Genomic DNA, 12,004 nt, shown 5'->3' with positions numbered 1-12,004 from the left:
TCAGCGGTCAGGGAAGATGAGGATGTCCCGGCCAGCGAATCGGGAGGCGGAGTGGATTCCAAGTGAGGGGAGGGTTTCCTGGAAGAGAAAGGGGCCACGTGTTCGACTCAGATGAGAGCCAGCGAGACCACCTGCCTGCGCAAGGGTCCTGGCCGAGGGCAGTTTCCAGGGAGGAGCTTAACGGGAATGGAGGCAAACAGGTCAGGGATGGTGAGCGTAGTTCTCTCTTTTTAAAGTCTTTTCTCTAAAGAGGCAGGGAGCAATGGGGTGATAGGTGGGGGGAAGACGTGGAATCCCAGAGCTTTGCCTTTTGAGGCAGGAGCGGGACAGCCTATTTGGGAGCAGCTGGTGAGGGTTCAGCAGTGAGGGGACAACACGATGGCCAGAGAGAGGGTGTAATAATATAACCTCTACCAGGAGGGAAGTGCTCCACAAGGAGGACCAGCCTCTGGTTCTGCCCGTAAATGGCCACAGACCTGTGAGTGGCTCCTGTCTCCAAGGGACAATCAAAGTGAAACCGCCTCCGTCAATCAGCACCCGGATTAGATATGAACGGCGGAAGCCTCGCCAACCGCTCCAGCTCTCAGAGCTTCCTGGGAAGATCTAGGAGGCTCTTGAGCCCCCGTGTGACTCTCAGAGCTTCCGACAAGCCTCTCTGCAAGCAGTCACATCGCTCACACAGCCGTCCAGGGTCAGAGGACAGGGGACCCCACAGAAGCCATCGCCGCTGGCAGCCAGAGCACCACACCCAGGGCCCAGACAAAACTAGAGACGGGAAGGCCCGGGATGAAGAAGTCTCTCTCCCTCTTTCTTCACAGCTGTGCCATCTGCACACTGGCCTGACCCGGTGACTTGCTTGAACCAACAGAAGGTAGTGGAAGCAACAGCATGCAGGAAGGGAGCTGGGCCTTATGGAGGTCTGTGGGCTCCCACTGTCCCCAGCCCCCTGCTGCGCTGCCCGTGAACAAGCACGTGCTCCCTGCTGGACTCGGGGTGACCACACAGCAGAGACCAGACAGCCTGGCCCCTGGACCAGCACATCTCAGCAGGCACAGAGCTGACTCCAGATGCACGTGTGAGCCCAGCTGAGATGGGAAGAACATCCGCCAGACACAGCCCAAAGGGCCAATCCACAAGCATCAATTGACACATCCAACTGATGTCCACTGGTGACCAAGAAGAATTCAGTCACTGCTGTTTACAGCACATCTTTGGTGAAGAATTATTCAATGAGACTTTAAACCTCTGGGCACAACAGAGTGTGGGCTGAGGCCAGGCGTGGGAATGGAAGGCAAAGGCCTGAGGGAAGGACCAGCATGAGTAGGGTGGGCCCCGAAAGTGCACAGCACAGGATGGCACAGCTGGGCAGCCCTAGATCCGACCTGTGACCCCACACCTCTGCCCACCAGCCTGACACACACAGGCCTCAAGGAGGTAGATTCCTGGAGCTCACATGACCAGTACAACCCCAGATCACCCCTCCTCAAGAGGTCATAGGTCCCTGTCCACCACAGTCTGGCCAGAATTCTCCTGCAGTGTAGAAGCTCTGAGGAGGAACAAGGTAGACCTTCAAGCCAGTCATCCAAGGGGCACCCTGCTGCCAACACAAGCTGAAAAAAGCTGCAGGAGAATCACAGAGGAGAAAAAGGGTTTCACTTAAATCAAGAAGGCAAAAGGAGGGCTTCCTTGGTCACCCAGTGGTTAAGAATACTCCTTGCAATACAAGGGACACTGGTTCAATCCCTGGTGGGGTAAGATCCCACATGCCTTGGGCAACTAAGTCCCAGCACCACAACGACTGTGACTGCTCTCTGGAGCCCTCAAGCCACAGCTAATGAGCCTTCACATCCTAAAGCCTGGGCACCGCAACTCCCTGTTCGCTGCAACTAGAGAAAGCCCTAGAGCAGCAATGAAGACCCAGTACAGACATACATAAGTATTTGGGGAAAAAAAGAAGGCAGAATGAGACTTCAGACCTGAGACGGAAGATACTGAGGATTGTGTTAGCGATTCAGCCTGAATTTGAAAAGGCCCAGGTTTGGAAGGTTTGAAATCATTGAGTCCAAGGTTCAAATCCTGCCTTCTAGATTACTGGCCTGCAGCTTTCTGACATCCACGGTGACCCAGTTTCCTCACTTCTGGCTGTTATGAAAGTTAAAGGAAATAAGGCATGCACACATGTACAGTGAGTCAGCCAGGGCCAATTCATCTCCATCCTATGGTTCTGAAACCTGAACTCTCAACCACCGCTTCTGATGAGCAAACATGTTTCAACGACCATCATATCTGCTCTGTCTGCTGAGGGCGCTCTCTCCCCCTGCCCTCCCCACTCCATCTCTAGTTATGCAATTCCAGCATATTCCATCACTCCCAAGGAAAGAACCCAACTGTATATCATCCATCACACGACCACGAGGCAGGCATCTGACATTTTCTGATCCTTGCGGCATTTTATTGTTTAAGCTATCTTTGTCATGGCTCAATAAAGCTTCAACTTTTAAAACAACTAAGTCAGTCAGTTCAGTCGTTCAGTTGTGTCTGACTCTTTCTGACCCCATGGACTGCAGCACACCAGGCTATCCTGTCCATCACCAACTCCCAGAGCTTGCTCAAACTCACATCCTACAGTCGGTGATGCCATCCAACCATCTCATCCTGTGTCATCCCCTTCTCCTCCTGCGTTCAATCCTTCCCAGCATAAGGGTCCTTTCTAATAAGTCAGCTCTTTGCATCAGGTGGCCAAAGTATTAGAGCTTCAGCCTCAGCATCAGTCCTTTCAAAGAACATTCAGGAGTGATTTCCTTTAGGATTGACTGGTTTATATCCTTGCAGTCCAAGAGTCTTCTCCAACCCCACAGTTCAAAAGCATCAATTTTTTGGCACTCAGCTTTCGTTATGGTCTGACTCTTGTATCCAAACATGACTACAGGAAAAACCACTAAAGGTGAACCCTAATGAGTCAAATGGGACAACAATGCCTACACCCTCTAGGAGGGCTTGAATGCTGTGAGGAGGAGAAGATACTCCATGAACGTTCCTTCCTCCTCCATCTTCCCACTTAAACAGGAGCAGTGAGCTCTGCGGCTGCCCTGGAGTGAATCTAATATTAGGCTGTGTAAAAGAGCAGAAGGCAAATAGTCTTGTAAGAGTAGAAGGAGGGAGAGGAGGAGAGAACAAAACAGAGAGAAAGAATCCAAGGGTAAGACACTAGCCCTGCCCACTTCCACGGGGTGCAGAGATGGCCCTTTTATTCAGGGACACAGCTGTTGAGCAAACAGATCTAAAACACAAAGGGAAACTCATTCAGGCCATGAGGGTGATCCACCTTGTCCTTTGACAGTCACTGAGGGACTGCCAGCCACTGGGAACCCCAACAACAGGAAAAGAAAAATTCACAAACAGAACAACTATCTGCGGAGAAAATAAGAGCTGTAGGATAAAGGAGGGGGAAAAATGTAATTCCAATTAGTATTTTCAAAGAGATTTAAGAGAAAGTTTTCATTAGAAGACTAGAAAGTGAAAGTGAAGTCGCTGAGTCGTGTCCCACTCTTTGTGACCCCATGGACTGTAGCCCTACCAGGCTCCTCCGTCCACGGGATTTTCCAGGCAAGAGTACTGGAGTGAGTTGCCATTTCCTTCTCCAGGAGATCTTCCCGACCCAGGGATTGAACCCAGGTCTCCCACATTGTAGGCAGACGCTTTACCATCAGCCACCAGGGAAGCCCCCATTAGAAGACTACTTCAGTTTAAAAAAATTAATATTGAAATTATTAACATCACAAATATAGAACCTTAAGTTCAGCTTTAATTTCATTAATTATGAATCTACCAAATTTCAAGCAATTATTTTCAGGAGGTTTTTGTAACTTCATTAAATACCCTTTGCTTGAAATTACTATATTAATAAACGTATTACATTTGATTTCCTTTATAAGCATTTCATTCGGCTTCCCTTGTGGCTTAACTGGTAAAGAATCTGCCTGCAATGTAGGAGACTTGGGTTTGATCCCTGCATTGAGAAGATTCCCTGGAGAAGGGAAAGGCTACCCACTCCAGTATTCTGGCCTGGAGAACTCCATGGACTGTATAGTCCATGGGGTCATAAAGAGTTGGACATGACTGAGTGACTTTCACATACATAAGCATTTCAGGATTCACAGAACTCTAAAAGCTCCCAAGTACTTAAATAATTCATTATTTGACCAAGGTTGATAAATCTAACGGATAAAACTTAATATCTATCTTGGTATCTTAAATATTCCAATATTATTTATAAGCTTAATAAAGTTTCAGCTTAAAATCACAAATCTAAATCAATTCTTCAATCATACGTTTTAAAATGAATCCAAGGCTAATTTATTAGCTCACTTAATATGCCAATTATCTTAAAAATACAAATAACCCCAAAAGATTAGGACCATGGATTTATTTCAACATTTACATTCGATTCTAAATTCAGAATCATCCTAGAGGATGATCGTGTTCTTTCCAACAACTTTGGGCCAAGCCTGAATGTTGGATTAAACTCCGGGAGCCTTGGTTTACTCCACCTAAATTTGGAGGTGCCCACTGGAGTGAAGATCCCCGTTGACCCTGTGTGATCAGATGTTCAGAAGTTACAGGAGACTTGGTGGTCTGCGCTCTTTCTGGGCCGGAGTCCTGCTTCCCTGAGAGCCCAGGGTGTTGTCTTCTAACCCTCAGGCCCAGCCCTGCCCTCGCCCCCCAGATTAGGCCTCCCCCAGGGTTGCTCACTGGGGAGGACACCTGGATTCTCAAACCCACAGATGGGTGCCTCCTACCCTCCTCAGCTGAGTACCCTAGGCTAGGCCCCTAGACGCGCCAGCAGCAGCCCAGTGCCTTCACTGGCCCTGGGAGTAGCCCCCTGCTCACAGCTGGCCTGGACTGAGGAATAACTGACTTACTGTATGAAAGAACAATCAGGGCTAGAGGAAACACGTATTAGAATCAGAAGGCAAGTCCAGGACAGGAGAATAGAGAGAATCAAGCCAGCAGGGGCAGCCCAGGGGTTCACACTGAAACAGAATCTCTCTGGCTACAGCCTTGCAATCTGTATTTTAGAATTTCAGTGGGCCCATTCTAATTTTAAGAGTTATGAAATGTGGGACCTAAATTTGGCACCAGGCTTCCATGTGGCCAAAGGGAAAAGAGAAACATGTCATGTGATACATAAAAGAGTTCTCATTGGCCAGAAGAGAAAATACATTGACACTTTCCCTAGCACTTGTCTATAAGTAAACTTCTTACCTATTGGTGACCCATAGTTGTAAAGAACACATAATCATTGATTCCCTTGAGTTCTTCCTTACGGAGGCCTTTGAGTATCACCCAAGGTACGGACTGAAACTGATTAGCAAAAGCACTTATACAGGGACCGAGGAAACATGGGTTAAGGGTGTTCTTCCTGTTGGTCTGAATACATCCAAAGAGAAAATTTGTTAAGGTTTGTGGATGGCAGAATTTTTTTCAAACAAAACCTCATGGAGAACCTCAATATACGAAACAAGTAAAAGTGGAGCAGCCCTGAGAGGAGGCCCAGAACCTCATCCTTTCGTCCTGCCCCTGGCTCTGCAGGGTTCCCTGAAGCATGTCCTTCGGGGAAATACACTTACACTTGTGCCAGCAGGCAGGCTGGACGCCCTGTATGAGCTCAGCTGACTGATAGTGACTGTACTGAGCTGAGAAGTGTTTTGACAAACTGCTTGCATTCAGCTCCCCAAATCGTCACCTGCTCACTGCATTCACACCCTTACAAATCCTTTCTGAATCCTCCTCTTGAGAGATGGTGTGAATTTCCCCACCCCTGAATTCTGAGTTTGGCCCAGGTTGTGATCTAAGCAGAAGCTTCCAAAAGGGTTTGCAGGTTGCCATTTCTGCTCCTGTATCTAAACCTTTGTTACCGTCAGTAGAAACTGTTAAGAGGCTAGATGAGAATTTCAGGCAAGGCTTTACTGGGACCCCTGCTGCGGCACAAGGGAGCAGAAGCAACAGGGTCCCTTGCTCCCAGTGGCTGGCTGGTCTCTTAGATGCGGTGGGGTGGGGGATGGTGGTTCAGATTGGTGGGTCAGGCTGGAGGGGTGGCTTAGGTGGTCTGCACACCCCCTTGGTGGTGCTGTGTGCAGGGACCATGTGTGGGGCCCTGCTTTGCTCCCAGTACCTGACAAGTTTGTGTCTTATTGTTCATAATTTGTCCCAACTGCAAATACACACAGTTTCCTTAGTTCCTTATAGTTTCCCGTATTCTGTTGCTCAGGGAGAGTTTGTCCAGGTGCAAATACTGCAGCAAAGGGCCCGCGATCCCACCCTGTCTCAGATCCCTTGGCTAGTGAGTAAATGGCCAAGCCAGACCTGGAAGCCTGGCAGGCTGGCCCCACAGTCTGCGTTCTTAGCCAGCATGCTATGTTGCCTCTCCAAGACATTAGGGAAATTTAAGCTCTTTGGAGCTTTCCCAGGTTCTTTCCCTGGGCCTAACCTAACCTTCAAATCTAAGGTGGCTTAATCCCCTCCCCCCAAAAAAATCTAGGAAAGTAGGAATGAAAACAGGGGAGAGACCCTCTCTAGCTGTACTCATTTCTCCTGGTGTGTCCTGATCTACTGTGATGTGTGTGACAAGTAACTGGTTCCTTAAAATATTAATATTTGTGATGAACTCACTTATAAAACAAGTGAAAACAAAGCCCTAGTTCTGCTCATAACTGTATTCTTATTGGTCCCTTGTGTTCCCATGTCTTAAGAGAGAAAGAGGTCTTTAAAATTTTTCCCAGTCTTAAAATGTTTTTTTTTGTTTTTAATTACAGAAAAAGTACTGGTACTTTTTATCTTCTTTCTTAATTCACTTGTTCATCCATTCATTCATTTATATTCAATACACATTTATTTTGTGCTTATTACATATTCCAGGTCGTAAGGATACAACTGTAGACAAGACAGATAATGAGCCTGGCCTCTTGGAGTTCTCATTCTAGTACAAAGAAAACAATAATTTTTACTGCGGGCAGGCAATACTTGATGCCCTGAAAAAAACTAAGGAAGGATGAGGAAATAAAGATTCCATGGAAGTGACCAGGGAAGACCAGTTATAACCACTATTATGAATTAGCTGCTAATGCTTCTAGTTTACATCTATTAAAAAGTGAATGTTCTCTGTCACAGAGCACCAGGTTGCGCTCCCTGCATCATACAGCAAATTCCCACTGGCTATCTACTTTACATACGGTAATGTATACGCTTCCATGCTGCTCTCTCCATTCATCCCACCCTCTCCTTCCTGCCCTGTGTCTGCAAGTCTGTTCTGTCTGCCTCTCTATTCCTGCCCTGCAAATAGGTTCATCAGTACCATTTTCCTAGATTCCATATGTATGCATTAATATATGGCATCAGTTTTTGTCTTTCTGACTTACTTCACTCTCTATAATAGACTCTAGGTTCATCCCTCATCAGAACTGACTCTAATGCATTCCTTTTATGGCTGAGTAATATTCCATTGTATATATGTAGCACAACTTCTTTAACCATTCATCTCCGACACCCTAGAAGGGGTGGGAAGTTCAAGAGGGAGGGGACATATGTACACCTATAGCTGTTCACGCTGATGTGTGGCAGAAAGCAACACAATATTATAAAGCAATTATCCTTCAATTAAAAATAATTTTTAAAAAATATTTTTTAAAAGTGCATATATCTGGAACAATATATAGAATTCTTCAAATCACTAAATAATACGCACTAAATATATACTAACTACAATCACATTGTGTAAGAGACCAGCTTCAGGGAGGATAGAGCAGACATATTTCTCCCTAAGCCTCCTACTAAGTACAGCTGAAAACCCTGGGCACTGTATTAATATATAAAACAAACCTAGGAAGACTTGCAAAGTGGAGTGGAAGAGGCAAACTGGTCAGGGCACTTGGGTCCTGAGGCATGACATGCCATGAGCTTCCTCTGCCTCGTATACGTCAGACATGGAACTGAAGAAACTGGCTAACTGGAAACACTGGATGCTCAAGCGAAGGACCAGCAAAGGGCAGCCTGGCAAGACAGAAAGCTTTTAGACAACCACCGCTCTACTCCAGCCATACACATAAAAAACTTCCAGCAAGAAACAATGTGACCTGCCTCCAACCCCTGCTAGCAAAGGCATAGTGGGGAGCTTGGGGCTCTAACTTCCTCCAGGCTGTAAGGAGGCACCCAAAACTCATGCAGGGTGATGTCAGAGGAGGCTGAGCAGCAAGCAGGTGTAGAAGAAGAGCAGGCTCAATGGAGAGTGGACTTTCACTGCTACTCAAAGGTAAAAAAAAAGGTGAAGAGATCACCCTCCTGTGCGGTCAGTAGAGGTCTAGTGGGCAACTATTAACTCGATACCCCCACCCAGCAGTGATGAGGAGGACCTCCCCACCTTTGGCGTCAATGAAGGCCTAGTAGAACATCTGGACTTCTATCCCATCCTTTACCTGACAAAGATTCTAAGGCAGCCATCAGACATGTGCTTCAATGAGCAATTACAAACACGCTTAAAGCAAAGAAACAGAACGTCTCTGCAAAGAAATGGAAGATATGAAGACCTGAGTGGGAATTTTAGAACTAAAGAATACAATCATTCAAATTAAAAGCTCAATGGATGGGGGACTTCCCTGGTGGTCCAGTGGTTAAGACTTTGCCTTTCAATGCAGGGGTGTGGGTTCAACCCCTGATTACGGAGCTATGATCCTGCATGCCTCACAGACAAAACACCAAAACATAAAACAGAAGCAATATTGCAACAAATTCAGTAAAGACTTCTAAAATGGCCCACATCAAAAAAATAAATAATCATAGTAATAAAAACTCAGTGAATGGGTTCAACAGCAGAAAGGAAGGGACAGAGGAAAAAGTCAATGAACTTATAAATAGAACAAGAGAAATTACTCAATCTGAACAACAGAAACCAAGCTGGGGAAAAAAAAAGGGAGGGGGGGAACAGGGCCTCTGGGACTCGTGGGACTATAACAAAGCATCTAACCTGTCGTTGGGGTCCCAGAAAGAGAGCAGGAAAGGAAGAAGGAAGGGCTAAAAAAAATACTCAAATAATGGCTGGAAAGTTCCCACATTTGGTAAAAGACATAAACCTGTAGGTTTAAGAAGCTGGGCAAAGAGAGACCTAAAGAAATCCACACCAAGATATCACAGTCAAACTTCTAAACACTGAAGACATCACACTATCCTGCAACAACTTTTTCTTTTTTTGCACAGTGTGTCAGTTTTCACTATGTTATGCTAGAGTAGGGCTTCCCCGGTGGCTCAGATGGTAAAGAATCCACCTGCGATGCAAGAGACCTGGGTTCGATCCTTGGGTTGGGAAGATCCCCTGGAGGAGGGCAGGCAACCCCCTCCAGTATTCTTGCCTGGAGAATCTCCATGGACAGAGAAGCCTGGCAGGTTACAGTCCATGGGGCTGCAAAGAGTCGGATACGACTGAAGTAACTTAGCAACTTAGCACGCACTCGCATGCTATAGTAACAAATGACCCCCAAATCTCAGTGACTTATAATAATAACTACTTATTTCTTACTCTTGTTACACATCTGGTCAATGTATCACTTATCCCAGGGCCCAAGCTAAGGCAGAACTCTGTCTCATGTCTTTATCATAGTCTCATGACAGAGATAAAAAGGCAATGGCTGAACTATGCAAGGGCTCTTAAAACTGCCGCTCAGATGTGGCAAAGTCATGTCCACTCAAAACTCATTGACCACAGTCATACAGCCAATCTTAGTGTTTAGGTAAAGAAATGTACTCCACACACTCTAACAGTAGGTACTGTGAACCCTGATAACAAAGTATGTGGATGCATGATCCAAATACAGGGAGGGGGAGAAGAACTGGAAGCAACAATCTAGTCCACCACAATCTGCTCACTGGGTCATAGACATTCATTTCCTTCCTGACTGCCCGTCAAATACATTCATCATCTTCCCAAAATTTCCCCAAAGTCTCACCCAATTGTAGCATCAAACATTATATCCAGGATCTCGTGAGCCACCCCAGATCTTGAGTTAACTTTTCTTGGAAACCTGTGAATGAGAAATACGAATTATCTGTCCTACCCACCCCCAACACACAGTGGTGGGATGATAAAAAGGGGCAGGGAAACACACTACACATTCCCCATTTAAAACAGCAGGGCATGGGACTTCCCTGGTGGTCTAGTGGCTAAGACTCAGAGCTCCCAATGCAGAGGACCCAGGTTCGATCCCTGGTCAGGGACCTTGATCCCACATGCTGGCACAGTCAAATAAATAACCATTTTCCAAAAAACAAAATATAGGGGAGGGTGGCCCAATCCAGGTGTGTGGTAAGCAAGAAGCAGCCTTCCTGCAGCAGGGGAATAAGCAATGGAAAAATTGTAAGAGATGCACCCATACCCACAATTTAACTCTTCAGAGTAAAATTTTAAATGGCCGTATTGTTTACCGAGTGTCGTATATTCACATATGTTTGGTGTTTGGACACTTCTGAAGAACTTGACAACAAAACCTGATTGAAGAGGATTTTAAAGGAAGGCATAAGGGAACTGTTATTACTACAGAAACAATGGCTGGAGTGTGGAAGGAAGGCCTCTGCCTCGCCCACACCCCCACCTGCACACCCCTGTAGCACCGCTGCAGGCACTGCTATTTCAATGCATCTTTGACACTTCAGATCTGAGTGAAGCTCAGTTTTGAAGCAGTGCTCTTAAGAGTATACTGATTCCGAATGCTCGCCCACACATCACATCTTTGGAATGTTTGGGGAAAGAGTGCCAGACAAACCTGGCACACGGTCTTCTGAAGTGTGTCCGTGTTTGGCAATCAAAGGTTGTTGAGAGAAAGACGGGTTGGTCCTGGACTGTTCTTTCCAGTGTGCTTACAATATGGACAGGCCGATCATCATGGAGTACTGAATCAAAATGACCATCCTAGATGTTCAACAGTAGAGAACATGGTGTTAAATGATAGTATCCTGAGGATAAAATATCATGCAATTAAAATCACAGGAATTTTAATGGGCCTTAATATAAATAGACTTATCATTGTAAGCATGTATACACACACACACACAGAGCCTATTCTCCCATACAAGCTCTGACACATTAGAAAAATACTCCATGATTAAATGCATTAAGAATCTTTCCAAATACTTAGCAATTCAGCTCTCTTGACAAACAGTTCCTCATTATAATTCGCCCAGACAGAACATAAATTCTAAACTACTTTGAAGAGATTTCAATTTAGGAAAAAACACAGTAAGCACATTTCATACAGTAAATAAACTTTATTTTTCTGTTCTGAGATGATATTGCCAACAGTCACAGATTTGCATACGATACAGTTATGTATTGGCTATTTACAATTTACAGTAGTATTTTTTCCTCTGAAAAATATAAGTACAAAAGCTAAGTAAACAATGAGGTACTGCCATTTGGATTTATCATATGTCAGAGCTTAAAGAACTAGTCTTCAGCAAATATTCAACAAATCAATCTGGATAAAATAGTCAATTAAATGCTCTAATTTATCAGAAAAAAATCCACTAAATTTCACCTCAAAATGTATTGCACAAGTCTTTAAAAAAAAAAAAAAAATCACCCTAGAAATAAATAGGAAAGTCAAGCAGTTCTTTAAAAAGAGGGACAAAAAGAATGGAAGAAAGGAACATGAAGTGAGCCCATAAATCAGGTTAAGTTATTCAAAATATCTTTTAAACAACACAAAACTCTTCCCAACAACAACAACAAAAAATTGATAACCCCCAAAACTATTATTGTTTCTCCACTGATATAATAATCTATTTTAAAGGCAGTCTGCAATCTTTCCGAGGGCCAATGTCAGATTTTTCTTGGTCTTCGGGCTACATGAGGGGCCCTGAATACAGCTTCGTACTACCAACAGCAAATGTACACAGTTTTCCAGGTCTGTCCAGCATCACTCTCCCAACTTCTTTAAGATGAAGGCCGCAGCCATGACTG

At 45.2% G+C, this 12,004-nt stretch overlaps 1 protein-coding gene across 8 annotated transcripts in view; it reads right to left on the bottom strand.

Moving 5' to 3' along the window:
- Nucleotides 1–11,290: 11,290 nt before the first annotated feature.
- Nucleotides 11,291–12,004, bottom strand: part of GOLGA4 (golgin A4) — a 110,091-nt gene continuing 109,377 nt past the window's right edge. For all 8 annotated transcript variants that reach the window (XM_070777080.1, XM_070777081.1, XM_070777082.1 and 5 more), the window contains one exon: nt 11,291–12,001. Coding sequence is in view for 1 of the 8 variants with exons in the window: in XM_070777081.1 (XP_070633182.1) it covers nt 11,978–12,001 (24 nt within the window). In the remaining 7 variants the exon portion in view is untranslated. The remainder of the gene's footprint in view (nt 12,002–12,004) is intronic.

This window comes from Bos indicus, chromosome 22 (assembly GCF_029378745.1).
Source record: "Bos indicus isolate NIAB-ARS_2022 breed Sahiwal x Tharparkar chromosome 22, NIAB-ARS_B.indTharparkar_mat_pri_1.0, whole genome shotgun sequence".
Lineage (NCBI taxonomy): Eukaryota > Metazoa > Chordata > Mammalia > Artiodactyla > Bovidae > Bos > Bos indicus.
Note: the sequence above shows the minus strand (reverse complement) of the source record. Positions and strands in the feature narration are given on the sequence as shown.